This window comes from Anopheles ziemanni, unplaced genomic scaffold (genome assembly GCF_943734765.1).
Source record: "Anopheles ziemanni unplaced genomic scaffold, idAnoZiCoDA_A2_x.2 scaffold_12_ctg1, whole genome shotgun sequence".
Taxonomy (NCBI): domain Eukaryota; kingdom Metazoa; phylum Arthropoda; class Insecta; order Diptera; family Culicidae; genus Anopheles; species Anopheles ziemanni.
The window spans coordinates 570609-594149 of record NW_026690043.1 but is presented as its reverse complement, the minus strand read 5'-3'; the positions used below and the strand labels follow the sequence as shown (position 1 = coordinate 594149).

The following is a 23541-nucleotide window of genomic DNA, read 5'->3' as shown; positions in this document are numbered from 1 at the left end:
CGAAGCCTGATCACTTAATTGTTGCATAAGATATTGTTCGTTTATGTTACCTCGCTTCACATCATGGTCATGACAACAGTTCTGCATTGCTTTTAGATTTCAAAATCTAAAGAACAAAAGCTCTAAGGTTAAGGGACCTGCTTAGCCAAACAGTTACTGTGGTTAGAACATGGCCTATAAATGCCGAAGTACAACCTGGGTGGCTGCGCTTCCTTATCATATGATCGAGAGGACTGATACTAGCATGTGCAGGATGACGTCTATTATCTTGGGATTGCGCCAAAGAGGAAACAGAAAGTGTTTCCAATCACATCTTAACTTAGGAAATGCTCGCAGTCCTAGATCTGAATCTGAACCCACGCTAGATGAGAGTTATGCTGAATGTGCGACAGGTGCACATGCTCCCAAATAAATGGATAATGTGAACGAAATTGATAGTAAAAATGTTTTAACTATTTCGTACTCTCACACATTTCTAATCTGTTAACTGTTACAAGCATATTAACTGTTGTACGTTCGAACAAACGACATTATTGCATTAAATTTAAATCGTACACATGGCATTACCGGCATACCAAAGTTGCAATTAGTCTATCCAATGTATTTTTCAAAACCCGTAATCAGTTTTTCTTTGAATCTCATTACAGTAGTATCCCCGCTCAGAGATAGTAAGGTTATAGCAGGTTAGTAACATTTTGTGTATTTAAATTATAAATATATATGATGAATGGATAATCGAAACAGTCTGCATTAAATACCACCGGTTTTACCTTCCTCTTGTAGCACATTCACCCCGCTCGGTAGATGGCGAGGTACCAGCAACCGACAGTAACATCATTAATCTTTCCATCAAAACATCAGTTCCCGGTCAAGGATTTTCTGCTGCCAAAGGCCGTAATCTTGGATTTTCAAACGATCCTGCATTGAATGCGATACCGGTGGGGATCAACAACGAACTTTCAAATGTCGAAATTAGTAGAGCAACCCCCGCGGTCTCTGTCCTGCGTGATAGCTACGGCAATCCAGTGACACCTTTTGCAGACCTCGGCAGCACGGAATCGGTCGGATACTTCAGCAATGTGAACCGTGGCTCTGATTCAAACTTGGCCCAAGTAGGTCAGTTTAACTTCAAAGTACCGAGTTACGCATCCGGCATCATCGAACATATCGGTCAGCCTAATTCTGCTCTGCAACCACCAAGCCCATCTACTACAGCTCAAAAACAAGTAAACAGCATTACAACGGTTTTGCCACCCAGTACACAGCATCAATTTGTACCAAATGCTAAAATCCCAACTATCGAGGAAGGTAAAATTTTATTTGCTCAGAAACCCGTGGACGGTCTTCTGCCGCCGTTATTCCCAGAACAGTTGCCTCCTGTATACAATATCAAAGTGGGCACAGAACGATCACCCATTTTCTTTCGAGACCCGTTTGGTATCGCGTCAAGCACAGCTTCTCCACTTCAAAGCAATGGTGATGATCCAGCCAGCCATATTGGATTTAAGACAGACGTTAATAAACAGACTGGCTTTCATCAACCTGGAACAGTAGTTCAGCAATCACATCAGTCAAACCAGCAGCCGCCACTCATCCAAAAGGCAGCTCAAGCTCCTTTAAGTTCTGTGAAAACCAAAGCAGTTCAAAAATATACCGGAGGGTTCGGAGGTGCTGCTGGTTTTCTTGGAAATCAGCAAAATATAGGTACTGCGTACACTTCGACACAAAAATCAATTCTGCAAGGTGTACCAGTTTCTCCTCCACCAGTTTTTGTGCCACAAAATAGCTTCCCTTCCTATACGACAGTCAGGCCTCTTGATCAAACGACAACTAAGAAATATTCAGGAAGCTTCGGAGGGCCCGCTGGATTGTTGGGTAGCCAACAAAATCTGGGAACGGCTTACACGAAACCACCAACATTTGCTTCCATACCTGTCTCCACACCAGGCAATTTGGTTCCACACAATATCGCGACTTCGCAAGTATCTATTTCAACCCCAGGTCGCCCTGCGAATCCTGTTCTAAATGCACAATCTGGCAGTCCGGTCTACGGTCAGCAGCAGCAGCAACAACAACAAGCTCAACTCGCTAGACCGGTAGGTCCATCATTGTTAAACGGAAGTAGTAAGTTTACTGGTAGTTTCGGTGGTGCACCGGGTCTCCTAGGCAGCCAGCAGCAGCCAGGTACACACGTCACACCAGGTGGTGTCATTTTACCACCTACAGCATCCGTCGGTGGTTATGCAGCTGCACAGGCTCCTTCTGTTCAACAAACTCTACAGCAATCATTTAAACCAACTGGCACAGGATCGAAGTTCGCTGGTACCTTCGGCGGTCCTCCAGGAGTGCTGCGTCCGTTTGATAATGCAAAGGCATAATATTTAGAATTCTAAATACATACATTTTCTTTAGAAGGAACGGCATGGCCGTATTGCTTAGTATAAATATATTCATAACATGCAACAAATCCATATTTCTATCTTACTCGTGGGAATAAATATGGATTAAATAGCCCAGGTCCAAATTGCAAGAAAATCGAGCTCAAGTACAGCTATTTCTAATTTCCATAAAATGTAAGCCATAAAGATAAATTGATCAGGGAATAACACATTCAAACAAGCGCTGTTCCACGATGATTATGTGATTATGTTCCACTTATAAAACCTCTATATTTAAAGAAATGCATTGGCCTTTTTATTTGGTATGAGGGTGCTCTCTTCAAATGGCGTCGAATTATGGGATGAGTAGTTAAAACACTTAAACGAATCAGTCCGAAAATCCAAATGTTGTGCACTTTCTCAACTATTGATTTAAATTGTTGTAAATTACAACAAGCATATTAAAGATCCAAATTACAACAAACTACAACTTGCACATAAATAACTTGCAGAAAGCCTGAAAACTAGCGGTGGAATACCAAGATAGTAAAAGTTTCATCAACATGAAGACAACAGCATGTCAATGCTGTCAGTTTCTTTCATGAACTGTACGCTACGAAAAGCAAACAAAATCCCACCCCAGACAGTCGTAGTACACTAATAAAGTTAACAACTTCCAATTATTTTGCATGAAGAATTCAAACAATAAGTCATAAGTCTCCCTGAGTCATCATTCGTTTCCGTAGTGAGAGCAAAATCACATTGAAACAGGATGCTCTTTTTTGTCTTATTTGAAACATTACTTACTAATTATCTTTATTAGGACCACACTCTTCAGGTGGGAATACATAATACACTCAGAAACACGTAATAACTAAAAATTATGCAAACAATTGTGTTGCCATCTAGATCTGGTGCGGTGGTTCGTGATACTTTGTTCTGGATGTTTTTCGTTTTTATTTTATATTTTTTGTACGGTTTACGAAAAACCTTTACTCTGCCTTCAGAAGCTACCGCTCGAATTCATTAATCTAGTTTTTTTTCTGTGGCGGTTTGTTGTTGTTGGTGTTCTGTGGTCTGTTGTTTTGTGTTGTTACCTTTCCATCTTTATCAATGTGATGAGTCGTGTGAGTAACATGGCCGTTTTGGGAAGAAAATGTGTTGATGGTAGCAGCGGGAGCGGACTGACCGTTTTCGTCAAAACGGTTGTTTAAACCACCAGGACTATGAAGAAACAAAAGGAATATATAATAAAAATAAAATTAGCCCAATAATGATTCAACATCTTGTAAATATGTAAATACGCCAGACACATTTTATATTGCACAACAATATACTCCCTGATAATACTCCCGTGAAGTATTTCACACTTCATTCACTTGAACGAAATTTAGTTTGACATATATACTATTAGTTTAATGATAAACTAAAAAATCGAAAAAGATTACCAATTATCTGAAATGATGATCTGAAATGGTTTAATCCTATCATACTCGCAATAAGCTTACCTTCCACTGGTGATAGATACTGATTGGAAATTACCACCTTGCGATGGATTTGGGAACTGAAAAGCTGGAAAGTTTACCGGAAAACCAAAATTGGGCACTAGAAATGAAACCAAGCGAGATGCCAAGCGAGAATATGTTATTAAATAATAGTTCGATGAGTAATGCAATAACTAATTTTGGGATTTATTGTACCTGTTGGAATTCCTTGTGCAGATCTTCTCACTCGTTGCACAAATTGCTGCTTGGAAGAGAAGAAAAGCAAAAGCATGTTAATAAAGTGCTCACAAAAACATAATATACAGATGTATAACTGTTACGTATATGGTTATGTAAGGGTACGCAATGTAAACCAGTTTATTTAGATAGTAGAGTAATATAATGATGGGAATAAAAGAAGACTCACCGGAATACCCTCAACGTAAATAAGCGGCGATTTGTGACCATTCTCGGTGAGAGTGTAGTAAGCTTTAGGCACATAAAAACCAGTTTCTGAAAATAAACAGTTTTTCGTGGTGAACTAAGATTAAAAAAGGATATTGGTAAAGAATGAAGTACTACCTCAAATTTCAATTATTTTAAATACGAAAAATTAAAAAATATACGATCCCTTCTTTGGCAGCTAATCACATCAGTTGGGAGTTAAAAAAGTTATATTTTTCATGAAGATAGAGTTTTTCATTCGCCGATACTATGGAGAAAATTTATACTTTAACCCAATATTATTAAATGAATTAATCGACTAATTACTATCGCAATTAGCTATTACGCATTTTTCTGTGAACAACATGTTTATTTCATTTATATTGTTTTTTTCTTGTTTTACCAAAACTGAAAACTAAAGAATGTGGCAAAAATGCGGGGATAAATTTCAACGAAACACTCAGGATACGTTACACCGGTGTTACGCTTACGATGCTATGAATAAATTTGCATAATTTGTTTGTAATTGTTATTTGTTTTATTTTTCAGCTTTTAAAATCCAAATTACTCCAACGCAAGTTAAGATGATACACAAAAAATTTTCCAGATACATACGCTTAACTACTGAAAGTTTATTGTAACAAATAAAGCTCATCTATCAGATTTGCTATTAAACTTATTCTCGGAAGCTGGATAGTTTCAAGGTTTATCCCTATTTTTCAGGTCCCTATTTGCCGACTACATACAAACATTTTTACTTGTCAAATTTAAACAATTTACACGCAAACAAAATCATTACCAAGTTGACCTTTTTTTTCTTGTGACCAAGGTCAACCGGTTTGGAACGGAAGATACCAATTCTTTACAGCCCTGGTGGATCTTTCGTGAAGTAGAAACAAGAAATAGAGTCGATATTAGTAAATTTTGGACAATGAAGTGCACATTTACTCTTCGTTTCACATGAAAATCATCTAGATTGATTGTTCTGTGTTTTGTAATAATTAAACTGTTGAACTTTATATTGAATATTCCTTGGTATGCTCGATTACACACGTTTCAACGTGGTACACACGTTTCAACGACATTATGACACAAGCCTTTGTAATGACTATATAAGAAACAAGGTACAAAATACGTTTTCTTTACTTATATTTATAATTTATAACAGTTTTTGAAATGGTCCTTTTTAAGACAGTGTGTGCACCATTTTAATAATTTTATATTTAATACCAATCATGCAGATGTGCAATGCACTCGAATTGCTATACAAATATAAATCAACAAATAAAGCTATTTCGTTAAAGTTGTTGATAAACTAACAAGTTGTAGTAGTTATCGTTATTCGTTCATTGTGTGATAGCCACAAGAACAGCAAAAAGAGAAAATGACGGAGAACATTACTGTATAAATTATCGATCGCAGAAACCGGATTCCCCGTCACATGAGTCCGAACAAAGACCCGTTGGTGGATGTTCATCTCAGCCTTAACAGACGGTCAGCAATAAAAATAACTTTGTACATATATTTCTAAAAGCAACACAACTTCGGGAAGCTCACCTGCATGCACTGCCATAACAGTAGCCATCAACAAAACGGCTAAATTAGCGCTGTAACGAACCATCTTTGCACTAATTAGCTGTTGTTTTAGTTTGATATTGAATATCACAATTGCTGTAAATTTGACACTACTCACTAAACAGCATACAGGCTAATAAACCTAACGGTTATTCACTTCACAGGTAAGACCACATTCAACACGTATGTGCATACGTGAACAAAATCTACGGAAGCCTCAAACGCGGTGCTTTTCGTAACAAAGATTCACCATGAATGTCGTGGCCGGTGTCTTTGCGGGACTATATACATGTTAACACAACGATACCGTCATTGTCGATGGATGTAGTCAAGTCTCAATCACACTCCCTACCCATTTCTGCTTCGCGCGGATCATTGAGACGATCTTGCGTTAGTCCGGTGGAAATTTTCGATGTTTTCGTGCGCCAGGGGCCGCGGTCGTAGACGCTCACACATAAGTAATTTTTGAAGGTTTTTTTTCTTCTACATCTTATATCTTCGTGACTACTTTTTGACCATATTCGTTTTCTATGTGGTAGTAATGCAAAATACGGGAGTTACTAGAAGATATGTAATACAAGACATACAATATAATACACATACAATACAATTGCTATGTTTTAAAATTTATATTTATTTTATTCTTTATATTCAAATTTATTTTTATATATCAAATTTATATTTACAGCGAATTAGACTCGCCAGGCTCCGGTGGGCTGGTCATGTAATGAGAATGGCACCGGACGACCCAGCCCGTAAAGTCCTTTTAGGCTGTCCCCAAGGGCAGAGGAGGCGTGGTAGGCCTAAATTGAGGTGGAAGGATGGCGTAGACAAAGCCGCCAATAAAGCCGGGATACGGAATTGGACCAGCGTGGCGAGCGACCGTGAGCGGTTTCGCATGGAGCTTCGTCAGGCCAAGACCGCTCAGCGGTTGTAGCGCCACATAAGTAAGTTCCGTTTTCCTGTACTTCAGACCAAATAACTTTTTATTTGGACGTCGGAGCGGTTTGAAATTTTCAGTGCAGATACTTGAGGATGTTTTCCAAAATATTGTATAGTTTTTATAATTTTATAAATTCATTAAGTATTTTAATTTGAGGTTCCAACAAATTTCACGCTTCCTTCATATTACCGTAGCTGACAACATATTACCGTAGCTGCAAAATAAACAAGTAAATTTATCACCGTATGTCCGTTTATTTTGTTTTTAAGATTTGTTAAGTTTACATTTATTTTTTCTTCATCTTCTTCTTCTGGCGCATTTGAGTTTGCGGTTAGCTGCCAAAAACTTTGCGGGTGCTGTTTTCAGCTCACGGAGCTGAAAAGTTTCTGACGTAAACTTTTCGGCTGTTCCCTTCCTTTGCACCTCAAACTTTTTGAGTTTGCGGGGTATGTATGACATTCTTATAAAAATGTAGCGGGACGGTATGATATTCTTATAAAAATTGTTTAAATTGACGGTGGTTCAGTCCTCTTGCTCGTATAAAACTTCGAGTTCGTGAAACCACGTTCACAACCAATTTTTACCATCCAGTCCAGGTCGCGGGCCGCATCCAATGTTCTTGCGGAGCGCATGTTTGACACCACTGGTCTACGGTTTCTTTTGTGGGGACCCTCCTCTAAAAGTGGGTCAAAATTGGCACTTTACCCCTACATAGAAATGTGATAGTGCCGTACGTCATAGTATTTGGTTGGTTAAAGTTATAAAATATTTGCGTGTAGTACAAAGCCCTATACAAATTTGGTAAAAGTAAGACTTTGTTTGTTGGTTAAACCACAAATTTATCTTCCCAACTCAGTCATCTATTCGAACAAATTCTAACTATCGTTTATAAAACAGAATCATATTAAACCGGCATGTGTAAATTTAAAAAACATTTAATTCATTTTATTTCCAGCTATATCGCCATAATGGTACCACTTGTACTAGAATGTTTCCTATCACCTAACGGCTTATCACTTCGTTAGTTAATTTTTTTTTCCACGCATTTTTCCTTTCCATTATCATCATAGACACATGTTTTGGCCCAACCCTGCCCATCTTTTGTGAATTCTGTTGAAAAATAAATACGAACCAAATTAAGACATATTTAATGTAAAAGTCACGCTCACAAACCTGGCATACTGCCAAACCTCGATCCTATTGGCATCATATTGTCAATGCTGGGAAAAGTAGGAAATCCATAATTGATTCCTTGTTGCTGTCGTCGGATGCGCTTAAAACTTTCTTCAAAGCGGGTTGTTTTTAATGTACCTAAAACAATCAATTACAAATTATGAATACACGTGCGTACTATAATGTAATTGTGTTTAATCATGGTTCACCTTCGCCAATATTAAGCGCTAATACGGCACAAACGAGAACAATTACAACAATCTTCATGACGTACACCGTTCCGTTCAACCACAAAAACCAGACTAGCCACAAGGGATGCGTTGAGACGATTATCGGGTCACACGCGATCTAGACTATAGCGCAACGTCCCGTTTCAAAAGTTGCCCAGTTTCGGTAGAACAATCGCGCTAGCAAAGCGCGACGGAGGTAGGGGAGTATGTGGAAATATTTCAATTTCAATTTCAATTTCAATTTCAATTTCAATTTCAATTTCAATTTCAATATATTTCCACATCAACTCCTACTTGTTGAAGAGCAGTTTGTTTACGTTTCGGCACTCGAAAAAACTTTGGTAAAAATAACAATTAAAATGGAGCTTCATAACTGAGTTACATTTGTGAAGAGTAGAAATAAGTAGTACAACGAAAAATCCGATGTTTCGGGGAGAATATTGCTCGTTTTGTTCGCGTTCGTGTTTCGGTTTGTTTACGTTTTGTCCAGCTGTCGGTTTGCTTTCCTTTCGAATTAACATTTGACAAGAGCTAGCGTGACGTCGCGTTTTTCGCTGTTTCTACATCTGGCATTGTCTAGCGCGATTTGTGCGAATTTTTTTTATATGGAGTTCAGCCGCCTGTAGGGTGACGTCGCGTTTCGTGACGAGACGTCGCGCTATAGTCTAGATCTAGATCTCGTGTTAAACCCGCGTGAATATTTAAATCTGAACTCGTAATGAAAATTTGAGTTGAATTTGATCTCATTGATCAACCTGCGAGCGTTTCTTTGCGCGTATGAGAATGATGATGGTGATGTTTCCGTACGCTTCCAATAAAAACCGTTCAAACTACAATTTAATTACTTTTATAATTTAATAATACAGAAACCTTGCAAAGCACAATGATCGTAAAATGCCGCTGCACTATCTAGACGCAAGATAACATTTTCAACTCCTTGTCTTATCAACTACATGGATCTATTTTAAGTTTCAATGCAGCATCCTCATAGTTAGAAAGGTCACCATAATGCACGCTTGCATCCTCGGCAAATTCCCTCGCAGCTTCGCTTTCTATCTCCAGGTGAGTATTGTATCGTCGTAAATCTGAGCGAATTAAAGCGATGATATTTCCATCCAGGACCAGAAATGCTGCAAACACCTGTGAACGTGATTTTTCAGTTGAAAATACAAATCAGTCAAAGGTTGCGACGCATCAGGCTTTAACTTACGATGTTTCCAACGAAATCTCCCAATATATTCTGAATTCCGGAAATCATCAATGTTATGACGATTCCAAAAATTTGTGTAGAAATGTTCAGAATACCCATAACCGGTCCATCTGGCTCAGGGAATGTAAGCTCTGCTGCAAACTCATACCCAATCGGTTGAAACCCTGTCATGAAAAAACTGAAACAAGAGGTATTTAGCCACACAATTAGATAAGCTCGCCATGAAACTTACGCTCGAAACTTACCCAAGAAATACGGATGCAACGGCTAACAGTTTCTTGGAGCGGCTTTCTAGTGCAAGAGCGAATATAACCAGTGTTACAGCTGACAACCGGCATACCCATACGGCAGTGGCTTTATATTTATGGCTTGTATCAAGAAGATAACCGAATACCATGGATCCAATTAAACCCAGCACTATTAAAGCCAAACCAATTCTTCCTGCATCGGAGGCGCTATCCGGAAAGTAATTTAGAACGATTTGGTTCAATAGAGTAGAAAAGGCATTGAACAAACCGACATTAATACCGTACGCGATTACTAGAATAAGATAATTGTCGTCCTTTAGTAATCGCCCTACTGCTGGCCAGTAGTCTTTCCGGCGTGGTTTCATCGTACGTTGCAATGCCTGAACATGACTTGGTGCAAAAGGTGGTTCTGATTTAAATACTGCTATGACCATACATGCTATCATTGTTGAAATTCCAGCTACTCCCATAAGAAAAACTTGTAAATCAACGCCGATTGAAGCGATATCGTTATGATTCGTTATGATCATGGGGGTCAGGAAAAACCCGATGGCGATTCCTAGCTGTGCACCAAAAACGCCGAACGCGCATACTGATGAAGCTTCCTCGGGAGAAAACCAGGTAGAAGCCAATCGCGACGGAATGCTGAGCAAAAACACTTGTGCAATTGCAGTAATGATTTGCCCTATAATGACCACATTAAACCGCGTTGGATCCACAGAAAACACTTTTATCCATGCGCCCAGTGCGGTACCAACAGTCCCGGTCACAGCAGATTGTCTCATGTTTCGCACATCCATAACGTAAGACACGGGAAAAACTGCTACTATATAGATTACCATGAAAATCATCGATGTCCAGTCTATCCAAGCCGAAGAAATGGTGTAATATTTTGCCATTATGTTGGCAACAATACTATATTGAATCCACTGCACGTAGGAAATCGCAATACTAAGCACTGTCAAAACCAGCAAAAACCATCTACGCTTATAAATTTGAATTTGGACCGACGTGAAACTGTAGTTCTCTGGTATAGTTAATGTTGACTGCGAAATGCTTTTGGCTATTGTATGATAAGTTGTTGCACGCTGTACTTCCGTATGGATAGCAATGTCGTCGAAGGAAAACTCTTTTCCCATTTCGATACGCTTTTGCTGCAGTCTGTGATGAACTAACTTAGGTACACACAAATAGTTTACATTTTGTGACGGAATAGTTGGAGTTGACAACGACTTCTTTCTATCCAATCGTCCAAACACAGATGCCGATTGATGGAAAGATTGCACTAAAAAACTGGATTCATTCATTTCTTTCTTCACATGCATTTTTACGTTGTCACTAGTATAGATTATTTTTTCCGCGGTACAAAAGTAGTATGTTTCACTCTGTCAGCGTTCATCAACCAATGATCTGAATCGAAGATCCGCTTAAAAGGAGAATGTCTTGTTGTGCTCCCAACGAATACATCTTTGTGCATTCACTCTAGCTCGTAGTTAACGGAGGAAGCTGTCAAAGTGCAACAAGAATGATGATAGAATGATAAATTTACTTTAGCTGCTTATCTGATACTTGCTCTCCTCATTTCGATGTTTACTGAAGATGATAAGGAGCATTAAACACTGTTGCCAGGAAAGTGGTAGGGGTGCACGAGGCATATGCATTTTTCAAACTTGCAAAGCGTACTTAATTCCTTAAACCGTATTCCATCGAATTGTATGACACCAGTTTGAATATTGAGATTTGTCGAGTTGTAATTCTCTTACTTTTAAAATTCAAAGCCAAGCGCGTTGTTTTAAATCTTTAAAACGCTAAAGTTATACAAATTTAAGTCAATTTTGTTAATATCACGGATGCGCGTATTCAAGTTCGTATGTATCATTCAGCCTCAGCGAGGACTTCGATCGAATTGATCAGATGGAATAAAGTTGCCCACTTTCATAGGCCGAAAATCGACGGGCGCGTCGGACGCGCTAGTGCGTGGAACGCAGAGATGCTTCGAGCAAGCAGACGCGTCGCTAGACGTCTAGCGCGTGCCGAAAGTGATCTAAAAGATGCCAGTTTGACGGATTGTTAATCACATTCGGGACACGGACACGCCCCGTCTATTTTTGACCATACATATCCCGCTAGACAATCCGAAAATAGACCCGTTTCTGGGCGCGTCCGAAATGTGATCTATCTGTCAAACTGACATATTTTAAATCACTTTCAACATCTTTTTACTTTTCCCTTTTCGCGAAAGTGATATTCGTTTGACAAATTGTAGATCACATTCGGGACGCGACCCCGTCTATTTTCCTCTGCTCAATTCACATTTGCACCTGAAACTATGCTAAGCACGACACAAGCATCCTTTTCGAATATTTGAATGCTACCGGTTCGTTTAAAAAAACATAACGGTTTAAATTAATCATGCAGTTTAGGTTGAATACAGGGTACGTTTACGTATTGATTAACCTTGTAAACTTTACTACACAGGATAGACGGTATGAACAAATTAGTTAGGCCGATTCAATGAATTTGAAGCGGCGGCGCGTCCGCAGCGATCTCAATGAGCGGACTGCGGTAGGTCTACCGAAAAAGTTTGGATAAAGTCCCAAATGAAACCCCCCAACCGAAATCACTTTCGTGGTAACACTATTTGTGAGCGAATGTAACTAAAAGGTATGCAGTGGGTGAAACAAATGCCGCTGTGTGAACCGTTTGAATTGAATGTCTCGATAAATGAAAGGTTATGGTTATATTGGAAAGGATGTACAACATGAACTCTCTCATGCAACTTGGATGAGTTTATGAAAATTCAGCTACACAATCAACCTAGGGGTGCGAAATGAGGGGAGCCTACGGACTCCCCTTATTTCACAAATTTATAACACCCCAAGGAGAACCTTGCTGCACTTTCCTACCAATGGTGTACATGCCTACCTAAAAGAACCTTGCCAAGTGTATTTTTGGTAGTCATGTACTCCTCATAACCTACCAATAATATTTTTTTTGGGGGGCACCGCAGTGGAGAGAGGTACTGGCTGTCAAACCTTTGATTGTTTACTGTTTACTGTTGACTGTGCAAGTCTGGCCAACTAGCAGCGAGTTAAGAATAACGCTTTCGCGGGTTTGGGTGTCGGAATCGGAGTGAAGTTTATTAAACAATGTTTAAACAATACATGAAACATGGAAGCAAAAGGGCAGGAAAGAAAACAGGAAGGGACGATGATCGGACAGGTACAGAAACTGCAACGCAGTGTAAATAGTTGGTCGATGGCGGTTGGACTTCGCGGCGATCATCGGTTGTTACCGGGTGTAACATAGTATCGGTGGCCAGTGTTCGATAGCAGCGCTTGGATCGACCGACTCGGGGTGGTTAACCGGGGTCGTGTTAACTCGCATCAGACAGTAAGTACGTGTGTAAGAACCCACAGCAGAGAGTTCTTACTGATGATGATTTGTCCGTGCTTTTCACACATTTCAGGGTCTCGACAAGGAGAAAGAAGCGGCTTGAAATAATCATCAATGCATTCTACGTGTTTTCACTGGCCATGACGGAGTGGTGCTGCAAATCGTACATCGAAGGAGCCTGCTACGATCCGTGGTCGCTGTTTGCCAGCACGAACCAGAGGAGGCGTCGGACGATTTCTGAACACTTCCCCTTATTGCCTTCCGAACCGGACGATACTCATATAATATTATCGATGTATCAAAATAATAAAACAATCAAAAAGTATTTTCCCGCATAAAAATAATTATTTTGGGAAAGAAAAGATATCCTGAACCCAGCTCATATAATCTACTACGAATGGGTATACGTTTTTTGCGCGTATAGTCAGAAATAGGTGTTATAAACGCACAGTCACGTTGTCAAAACTGTTCTCTTTTGCGGTGTCCCGCAAGTATTAAGAGAATTGTTTTACCCTTCTTTTCAGAAGTCGTTTTACATCCAAGATTGCATAGGGAATCTGCTGCAAAAGAAGGGGTAAAAGAATTCTCAAAGGAAGAGCGGGCAGTTCTGAAGAGAATTCTTTTACACCAAAATAACGCCAAAATTTTTCGTTGGGACACTCCTGTTTTCGGTAGACCTAGCGCTCGCTGCGCCACCGTTTCATACTCATTTTTCAGTTGACTGTTCATCTTGTCTAGTTTAACCAGTTAGTTCATACCATTACAGCTTCTAACGGAAATTCAAGGGTTTAAATATTCAAGCTGATTTGATGTGCCACCTATTGCATAACTTTCAGGCGCAATCGTGGAAAAATGGCGATACAACGAGTAGGGGGCCTCATTTGGGATTTTACCGCACTTTGTTTTTTTCTATGTTAGAATATACGTACGTGCAGCAAAACGCTCCGCGAAGTTCATTACATTCCATTTAATTTTTGTCCAAATTGATAATCGAGACTGGAGTATCTTGTTCCGGTAGATGCACACAATTACAGGCCGACCTCGGTTTTCGTCACCAAACGGGGCTTTGGCAGCAACGAAAACCGAGGTTAGCGGACTACAATTCTTACGTTTATAATCCCTACTCAAACTTAACAGGCACAGAACAAACGTTACCTATGTACAATAATCTCATCTAAATTTTCAGTGATTGATATCAAGCTGTTCTTCAAACAATAACAAAGTTTGTGTGTTTTATCATGAAATCAGTGGCCATCAATCGTTTTATATGCCGTTTTACTTCTTTGATTTTCATGCCGAGTTGGTTTACAGTAATACATTCAGTGCTTCAATTGAAAGACATTTTTGATTGAGCAAAATACCCAAGGAGAGCCGTGCTGCACTTTCCTACCAAAGGTGTACATGTCTACCGAAAAAACACCTTGCCAAGTGCATTTTTGGTAGGCTTTTTTGACATTTATACCTCATAACCTACCAAAGGTGTATTTTTGCCAAACCAATCAAATCTGATTCGAATCCTAATCGAATCAAATCTTTATAATCCATCAAATGGGATCCAAATCTTTAGAATCTGTCAGATGGGATTCGAATCTTTAGAATCCGTCTAAAGATCAAATCTTCGAATCTTCAGAATCCCGATTCTGCCAACACTAGCAAACACTATAGTTAACTTTTCTTCAGCTTTTATGACGCCGGTGGTAACAAGATTTATCACAAATCTCTTCCAGCTTGATCCGTAGCAAGTGTGAATAAAACAAGCTAATTTCTGTGTTTAGAACTATTGATTCAGGTACTTAAATAAATATTCTATGTTTGTGTAACCTTTTTAATTGTGAAATTTCCATCAAGCGATGTAGAGGTTTGGAATGATGCGACAACGCATCAGCCATCAAAAAATTTAGTGTTTGACATACTTTTGTGTTATTGATATTTGCTTGCTAAAGAATCCTCTACCTGCCGCTTAAATATTGTGCAGTTATGAATTGATGTTTGTTGAGTTAAATTTGCTTCAGTTAAGCTAAGTTTCAGCAATTGGGTTGCCTATCACATAGCGTAGGGAAAATTTTAAGGTTATGGTTCGTGAATTTTCTATTGTCTCGTTTCAGTGTTTTGTGTCCAAAGCCTGGTTAAACAAGAAGTGTTATTTTCTGAAAAAATCCGAATTATCCACGAAAGCATACCACGATGGGCGATTCCGACGATGAGTACGATCGTAAACGTCGTGATAAATTTCGTGGAGAGCGAAGTGCCGGTGGTGGAGGTGATAGCTATGGACGAGGTGCAGATCGACCGGATCGTTCAAGGGGTAGAGATGATTGGTCTGAGCGGTATGTTTTCAATATTTATTTTTTAAGACTTACCTCAAATTAATGATGGGTAACATTGCAGGGCAAGACCACGTCAAGACTATCGTGACTACCGGCCTCCTCCAAGAGATCGAGGATACTCTCCAGCTCGTGAAGCTCCTGCTGTGAAGCGTATGCGCGGTGAAGCATGGGGCGATGAAGGGCGGCACAGATTTGGGGGTAAAATATTTCATTATTTATATTTTTAACCGTGCAATTAATGTTAATAGCACTAAATATCGTTTCCACTTTCTAGGTCATGATGGCTATGGAATTTATGGCTACCCACATGAACATTTTGGCATGCATTCTGGGTCCGGTTCTTATGGTCCCCAAGCGTCTTCACATCAGAGGTAAGTGTTTTGTCTTTTGTTTGGTAATTTGGCTATGTTGGTTACCTATTCTATGATACACTTTTACAGATATTTTTCTCATTTAAGGGAGCCAGCATCATCGTTAGATACCCAAACACAACCCTGTATGATGACGCTGAAACAATTTCTTGCAACTCAAGATGATTCGATATCCGACTCCGATGCGATCGCTAAATACAACGAGTATAAGCTAGAGTTTCGTCGACAACAGATGAATGAATTCTTTGTAGCACATAAAGATGAGGAATGGTAAGATAATTGTTCAGCGGCATAAAATGAAATAATTTTCTCTTCTCTACCCAAAGTCCTGTTATCTCATCTTGCGTCCATATATGATTATCATGACCATTATGGAAATGCATTCAAGTGGGATGACAGTTGGGTTTACAGTATTAGAAAATTTAATAACATCTTCTCCTTAACAGCACAATCGCACTTAAGAACTTTCTGTGGCTAGTTCTCTCAGTAAGATGACTGCAATATTTAATATATTAAAGAACGGTCTCCATGTTTAATAATACTGGCCTTGCATCTCCATCAGTCTTCTGCCGAGGAACTATGCTACTACTCGGTTCTGTACGTAGACTGTCCTGCCTCTCAGAAAACGGTTTGCCATCTTTCAACAGAAAAATGGGGTGACACGAATTAGGGATTAGGGAGCTCATATATCGTTAGTTTTTGAGCAGTTCCGTCGCGAAACACTTTTAACCCGTCAAAGTATGGATTTCGTTAGGGATGAGATACAGTTTGTCAGCCTAACAGGCGAGCAATGCCTGTGTAAACTTAGTTTTTAATAAGAAGCACTCCTTCGCGAAATTTGGTCGTCGATAGTACAAAAATAAAGTTATGATACATCAAACACCATTGGTGGTGCTACATGCGTAAGCAGCATTAGCACCATATACCGCTCTACATACTCCGTGGGTACAACAAACAAGCTAATTAAGCAAGCAAAATTCAAGCCAGAGGTATTTAATATTCTTAACATTATGTGTATCAAGCAGTGGAGATAACAAAAAAAGTGTTCCCTGAGTGTGGTAAGCCACATTTAGGTAGAAGAATCTAAAGTCTATCCTTTTCGTTGTTTAATTGTTAAAACCGGTTCCATTCCATGTGAATCTGTCCCAGCATTTATGTTGCGCATTTAGAGTTTTCTGTTACAATGAGACTCTTAATGAAAATATCGAACGTGCCGTTTTAGATAACTGGAAAACATACTAATTATGATTGAGAATGAAAATAACTACAACGAGAAGGACCTAATGCTATGCTTCATTCAACTGAACTATCAGTACTCTATTTGTTAATGATTTTTTTCGTTTTCTACTTCAAACATTTAGGTTTAAAATCAAGTATCACCCAGAAGAGTCTCAAAAACGCAAGGAAGAACAATTAGGGTTTTTGAAGGTAAGTGATGCAGAATTTAAAAGTAAAAGTTGTAAAGTAAACTAAAATTGTTTTTCAGCGTCGCTGTGAGGTGTTTTTGGAGCTACTGAATTCTAACGATATAAACAAAGTTTCTGTAGATGCATCGAACAGTGATGCACTGTTGAGGCTCTTGGATACAGTGGTCATTAAACTCGAAGGTGGTACAGATGACGATTTAAAAGTGCTCGATGAAAAACCAGTATCCGTCGAGCCAGCGCGTTTACCGTCAACGCTATCCTTCGATAAGCCAAAAGCTGATGCTATTGTCACAGGAACGCCCGGAACAGGGAATGCTCCTAATGTATCAACGGAGGATAAGCAGGAAGACATGCAGCAAGAGACTGTAAGCAAAAACGCGACGAGTGAGGATTTTTCTAAACAAGATGCAGAAAATGGCAATTTAACTGATCAACTAGACGAAGCATCTGGAGCTATTAAGATTCCTAGCCCAGCTCTTGGCAGCACCGAAGAAAATGATGCAGATTTGAAGCATTCAAATAACGAAAAGAACGAAAAGCAATGTGAAGAGGAAAAAACTGAAGGAGATCGAAAAAAGCGAAGTCGTTCAGATTCTGTGTCTAGTTCTTCTTCTTCATCTTCGTCGTCATCTAGTGATTCGGACGAGGAAAAAGAAGGTTCGCGAAAACAAGAGGATGAAGAAGAGGAGGCTGTTAAGGAAGGTGAAGAGAAAGTTGAAAAAGATGAAGAAGCATCCTTGGACAACAATCCAACTGATGTATCGAAGCAGGACGAAGGTGATGGCGATGAGAAGCTCGTAGGAAAGACGGAATCCGATATTTCCATGGTAGATGATGGTACCAAGAAAATTGAGGATAGTTCAACCAGTGGCAATGCTGACAATGAATCGAATGCAGATAAGTTACAGAAAGATCAAGATGATTCTAGTCAGCCAAAACCGGAAACCATAGATTTGGTTAAAGATGCACCTAACGATAGTAGCCCCCGTGCGCTACACCGGACAAGTTCGATCTTTCTGCGCAATTTGGCCCCTTCAATTACAAAGGCTGAAGTAGAAGCAATGTGCCGCCGCTACAATGGATTCCTTCGGGTAGCTATTGCAGATCCATTACTCGAACGTCGCTGGTTCAGGCGTGGCTGGGTGACATTTAAACGAGATGTCAACATTAAAGAAATATGCTGGAATTTGAACAATATTCGCTTGCGTGATTGTGAACTTGGTGCAATCGTTAATAAAGATCTAAGTCGACGAGTGCGCCCAGTTAACGGTATTACTTGTCACAAGACGGTTGTGCGCAGCGACATTAAACTTGGGGCAAGAATAGCCCACAATCTAGACGATAAGTGGGGCCTCTGGAAAGATGGATGGAACAATGGAGGCGACTCGACGGATACTAAAAATGGCGCCAGTGGACAAGGGGTTGTTTCGTTTGGTTTGCAATCTAAAAATCCAGTTTTGCAAAATATTACCGATTATTTAATTGAGGAAGCATCAGCAGAAGAGGAAGAACTGCTGGGTCTTAGTGACGAAAACAAGAAGGGATCAGAAGGAGAAAATATTGAACGAGATCCACAATTGATAGAGGTTTTGGATAAATTGATTCTATACCTGCGTGTGGTTCATTCAGTGGATTTCTACAACCACTGTGAGTATCCGTACGAAGATGAAATGCCCAATCGATGCGGCATCATACATGCTCGTGGTCCACCACCGCAAAGCAAAGTGACCAGCAATGAAATTCATGACTACACACGCACATTCGAGGGCAAAATGGCCTCCTTTCTTACGAAAATAATCAGTTTAGATGAGACAGAGATGAAACAACTTGGCTCAAAGGATGCCGAGGCCGAAGTGGAAAAGTTCATAACGGCGAACACACAGGAGCTGGCGAAAGATAAATGGTTATGTCCACTTTCTGGTAAGAAGTTTAAGGGGCCAGATTTTGTTCGAAAGCACATATTCAATAAACACGCGGAAAAGGTTGAAGAAGTACGTAAAGAGGTTGAGTACTTCAACAACTATCTGAAGGATGCTAAACGCCCGCAGCTTCCGGAACATCCAGGCAACAACAAAAAAATAGGATCGGAAAACGCATTAAACGCTTCTGCGGCTGGTTCTGGCGGGTAAGAGTATATATTATCTGTTTATTAGTGTTTGTATTTTCATACTTGTTTCCTTAAACCTGCAGATATCGCAATCAACCGTTTGGAATGGCTCCCAGTTACGCTTCTGTGTATGCACCGTACGCCGCGGGACCAATGATGGCACCTAATCTTCGAGGCAGACCACCATATGGTCGTGGGGGAAGGTATGTAATTGAGAAATAACCTTTTTACATTTGGGACAGCAAGCAAAACAATGTGTTGCGTATAGTGTATGTAGTGTTGGGAGTTGATAATAAGTTGAAATAGTATTAATCTATTCTTCATTTCAACTCAATTTAACTCAACTGACATTCAAAATGTCGCTGTATTAAAAGCCACTGAGTTTTATTTTTATTTTTTCTTTCTTTTCCGCCATCTATGTAATGTCTTTTGTGATATATTACCCTCTTCGTCGCTACACTTCATAAAAAATCATCGATGATTATGCGCAAACCCATGCGTTGACATTGATTGTCTTTAAACCTGCTGCTAACTCAGGGATTCGGTGGCGGAGGCTCGACGCCCGATCATCGCCTACAGTGACTTGGATATGCCCAATTTTAATGATAGCTTCTTTTAATTCAAATGGCCCGTAAAACGTTACTAGTTTGTGTAACATTTCAATAAAGCTAGAACAATCGAGAAAACATTTCAACCAAAAGTTCCCTCTGTACATCTTACCAATTACTCTATTAATAGCCAGAAGCAGTTTTCGTCAAACATATTCGACGTATTCGACGGATGAACTCAAATTTTGAGCAGCGCAACAAACAAAGGCCATTTACAAATGAAAATATCCATTCTTATCAAGTTAGCTAAAAGCGTTATAACACTGGTTACCAATGGTGGCATTGGTAAAACCACTGTACTGCCAAACGAGCAAACGAGTTTAATGAGCTTGCTCAATTCACCAGTTTGACAATCCAGTGACTTTGCCAAGCCACTATTGGTGACCAGTGTGATGAGCTATAAAAGAGATAAATCAAATGATCGATGAAAATTGCATGTTTATGGCACTTGGAAGATTAAACACAGTATCGAATGTACGTGAGCTGTTAGAACGGCCACTTTCGTTTGCGATTGAGAACAATAATCTGCATCGACAGAAATGCAATTATGACAACAAGTAATTCAATACATTAGTAAAAATGTAGATTGTTTGTAATCAGAGATCTAGATACGATAATGTACATTTCACGAAAACAAATAATAACGCAACAACAGAAAATTAGATTTATAGAACTTACGGTAGATGTTGTACCTTTTTATGCTTTTTATTAAAACTCATTAGTATCATTCTATTGCTGCCCATAACTTTTTATTTCTAGAATGGGCGGACCAGATTATCGACCAGTAATTCACTACCGAGATCTGGATGCTCCTCGTGAACCGGACGAGTTTCTTTAAACTCTCACTGACCTCTACGCTGTGCTGACAGGCGTAATTTTGAAACAACACAAATTTTATATTTTCTGTTCGATCATATTATTTCTAGGTTGTATGCTACCAACATTTGATATCTCTTATGTAATCATAAATAAATGAAATGATATGATATATATGTATATATCATTCTGTCATAGTACCATATTCCAAAAGAAAATAAATAAAGCGTCTGGACGACGATGCCCGAAATGTAGTTAAGGCAAAGGATCTTTTTCTATAGATTAATCAACAAGCGAAACTGTGACCATATTTTTCATTGATTCAGCTTGGTCTAAAGCTTCAAGCACTTTCTCTAGTAGCTTTTTCCCCTGCTGGGTACCCATCTCATTTTTTAGAATGGCCTTCGCTCGGCTAAGACATTGAACCACTTCGTCGTAGTTCCGTTGTACGTCTCCTATTTTATTATCCATCGGAGATTCTGCATCACATTTTCTTTGAGTTCTTTTGATCAGTTCTAGTAGTGCAGCTTGCTGCTCAAGAAAAATAACACCAGCGTACAAACTTAATCGAAATGATTGTGGATCTAGTGTATCAATGATACGCATCATATCGCGGCACATTTGCAATTTTCTCTTCAAGATTTCATCTGACAACTCCCATAATAGGAAGCCTTTGAAATGGCCATACATTTGTATTAGCGAATGTTTCAACGTCAGTAAATGAAAGTGATTTGGATGTAAGAAGTTTTGTAGTTTATGAATCAGGTCTTCGAATTCCTTAACTGAAGATTTTCGTTCCATAACATCGTCGACTTCTTCTCCTATCTTGCCCATAAGAAAGTTCACTTGGTCGTATGTAATTTGCACAGGACAATTATTGCATTTCCAATCACTTTCATTGGAGAGCGGATCAATCGGCAGCTGAAACCCACCACAAGGGTCACCTTCTAGTCCCATGCAACGCAACGCACTCAAAAACGTTCCCAACTCGGTTGGATCCGAGCATCTTTCACATTTGCATGAAAAGTATTTGTTTGTCTTTAGATGCTCGCGACGAAGTTGGGTACCCCACAGCGAGTGTGTGTACGTTGTCGATAAGTGCTCACCTGCATAAAAAAAAAAAATGCAAATTTATTACTATAGTTATATTAAGTATAATGCAACTAGCGTATCTGTCTTACCCTTATCAATGTCTCTTCCCGCTTTGAATGTAAGTTTCATGCCTTTAGAGCAATCAAATGTGTAGAACGAATTGGGGATGCAACAGTGTTCCAACATACATCCGATCGGATATAGGCCACATATTTCCCTGCCATTGGCAAGGGGGATGACCATTGCATTCACTTCGAGGATGCCGCTTATCATATGGAGTGTTTTCCGATCACAAATCTTAAGAACCTGTTTTCCTTCCTTAAGTTCCAGTTTTTGAAGAGGCTCCAAAAAATTTCGGATTAAATACGACACGATACGTTCATCGGCATCACGAAAGTAACGAGTACCCTTGCGAGCCTCGTAGTGGCTTTCGAGATTAATCATCTGGTCAAACAGGGCAGGACTTCCAATCTGGGTAGCAAGACACTTAAGCACAAGCAGCGCATCATAACGATAATATTCGAAGAAGGACTCTGGATCATCTCCTGGCTTCGGTGGATGTCCGAAACGAAGTATACCACACTCTAATCCATGCAAATTACCATTGGTTAGGCCGGGGCAATCGGGTTTGCAGGCTGGCCATCGGCACAAACCGCACTGGAATTGTCCTAGGTGACAATCAGCGAAGCAACCTACACACGGTACTATCGTCGACCTCTGCTCATACTCATCCAAATTCCATTTCGGCCCTATGACGAGCGGATTTTCGGTGAAAAGAATTGTATCTTTTCCAATTGCTTTTGTTGCTACGAAGAACCGACCGATTTCCTCATTCTTGGCCAGCTGTGAAAGTTATGAGAAAGAATTTAGCTGAGGTTTTAAAATAATTTAATCAATATAAAACTGTTTTTGTGGTTATTATTGTTATTCACAATTATTAGTTTTAATTTAGTTTATTGTTTTGTTACAAATGTTTCTTTTAAGATCATTTTATTTTTTCGCATCACGATGAAACCCAACTAAACGGGTAACTTAATATAATAATTCTAGGGCCAAAAAGTGAGTTTTGTTCTGATTTAGGATGCTTCTAGTTGATTGATTAAAATTTGCGAAATTATATTTTTTGTTTGGAACTGTTTTTGGAGTACGCGTGAAATTGTTACCTGATTTTACCGAAATTGCCACGAGAAAACGACCTCGAGTGCAAAGGGCAAAAAGTGCCTCAAAAGCAAAAGTGGGTCTTAGCCGTCTGTACATGTGTTTGTACGACTGAGTTTCTTCCTATGTTCTATTTTTAAATTAAATGGATCCTGCACATGGCAGACAAATGAAATCTAAAAAAGAACTTTTTTAATAGTTCTTTCGATTACGGTAATAAGCAACCGTTTTTATTGATTTGGCTGTTAATCCAAACCTGCTGAGTTTTTTGTAAAAGAGAACAATGAAAATCACCTCATATGGTTTCGCGCATTCATTTTTGTGCTTAACACGCCAATGCTTTTTCTGGTGTTCAGGACAGCAATAGTAAACTAGCTGGCAAGCAGCGCACTTATGTTTTGAGTCCTCTCCACAAAGGCCACATTTTTTTTCTATTTCCATTGCAATAAGCCAATTTGTCTTTGTTTATGGAGTGTAAAGTGTGCACTTTTGGAAGAAGTGAAAATTTAGTCCACTTTTCTCGACGATCTGTGCCCGGGTAAAACAAAACTGCT

General features: G+C 39.4%; 5 protein-coding genes across 6 annotated transcripts; 2 read left to right on the top strand and 3 right to left on the bottom strand.

Annotated features, from left to right (window-relative positions):
* The first annotated feature begins 169 nt into the window (after positions 1-169).
* Positions 170-2378, top strand: LOC131292861 (uncharacterized). The gene is made up of 2 exons (XM_058320955.1): positions 170-188; positions 784-2378. The coding sequence occupies exons 1-2, from the start codon at positions 170-172 to the stop codon at positions 2376-2378; spliced, it is 1614 nt and encodes a 537-aa protein (XP_058176938.1).
* Positions 2379-3168: 790 nt separating this feature from the next.
* On the bottom strand, positions 3169-5969 carry LOC131292888 (uncharacterized). 2 transcript variants are annotated; one of them, XM_058320980.1, is made up of 5 exons: positions 5864-5969; positions 4290-4375; positions 4079-4127; positions 3887-3983; positions 3169-3602 (listed from the first exon to the last, which is right to left on the bottom strand). In XM_058320980.1, exons 1-5 carry the CDS (start codon positions 5925-5927, stop codon positions 3410-3412), a joined length of 489 nt encoding a protein of 162 aa, XP_058176963.1. In that variant the 5' UTR covers positions 5928-5969; the 3' UTR covers positions 3169-3409. The 2 variants fall into 2 exon arrangements, with proteins under 2 accessions (XP_058176963.1, XP_058176964.1); XM_058320981.1 differs by having other exon boundaries at positions 4079-4124.
* Positions 5970-9172: 3203 nt separating this feature from the next.
* LOC131292894 (heme transporter FLVCR2-like) lies at positions 9173-11010 on the bottom strand. The gene is made up of 3 exons (XM_058320988.1): positions 9683-11010; positions 9438-9615; positions 9173-9367 (listed from the first exon to the last, which is right to left on the bottom strand). Exons 1-3 carry the CDS (start codon positions 11008-11010, stop codon positions 9173-9175), a joined length of 1701 nt encoding a protein of 566 aa, XP_058176971.1.
* Positions 11011-15247: 4237 nt separating this feature from the next.
* Positions 15248-20911, top strand: LOC131292890 (serrate RNA effector molecule homolog). The gene is made up of 9 exons (XM_058320984.1): positions 15248-15408; positions 15470-15606; positions 15683-15779; positions 15849-16049; positions 17141-17207; positions 17266-17658; positions 17719-19331; positions 19397-19516; positions 20681-20911. Exons 1-9 carry the CDS (start codon positions 15266-15268, stop codon positions 20757-20759), a joined length of 2850 nt encoding a protein of 949 aa, XP_058176967.1. The 5' UTR covers positions 15248-15265; the 3' UTR covers positions 20760-20911.
* Positions 20616-23428, bottom strand: LOC131292860 (SET domain-containing protein SmydA-8). Its single transcript, XM_058320954.1, has 3 exons — positions 23282-23428; positions 21919-22672; positions 20616-21843 (listed from the first exon to the last, which is right to left on the bottom strand). The coding sequence occupies exons 1-3, from the start codon at positions 23426-23428 to the stop codon at positions 21020-21022; spliced, it is 1725 nt and encodes a 574-aa protein (XP_058176937.1). The 3' UTR covers positions 20616-21019.
* Positions 23429-23541: the final 113 nt, after the last annotated feature.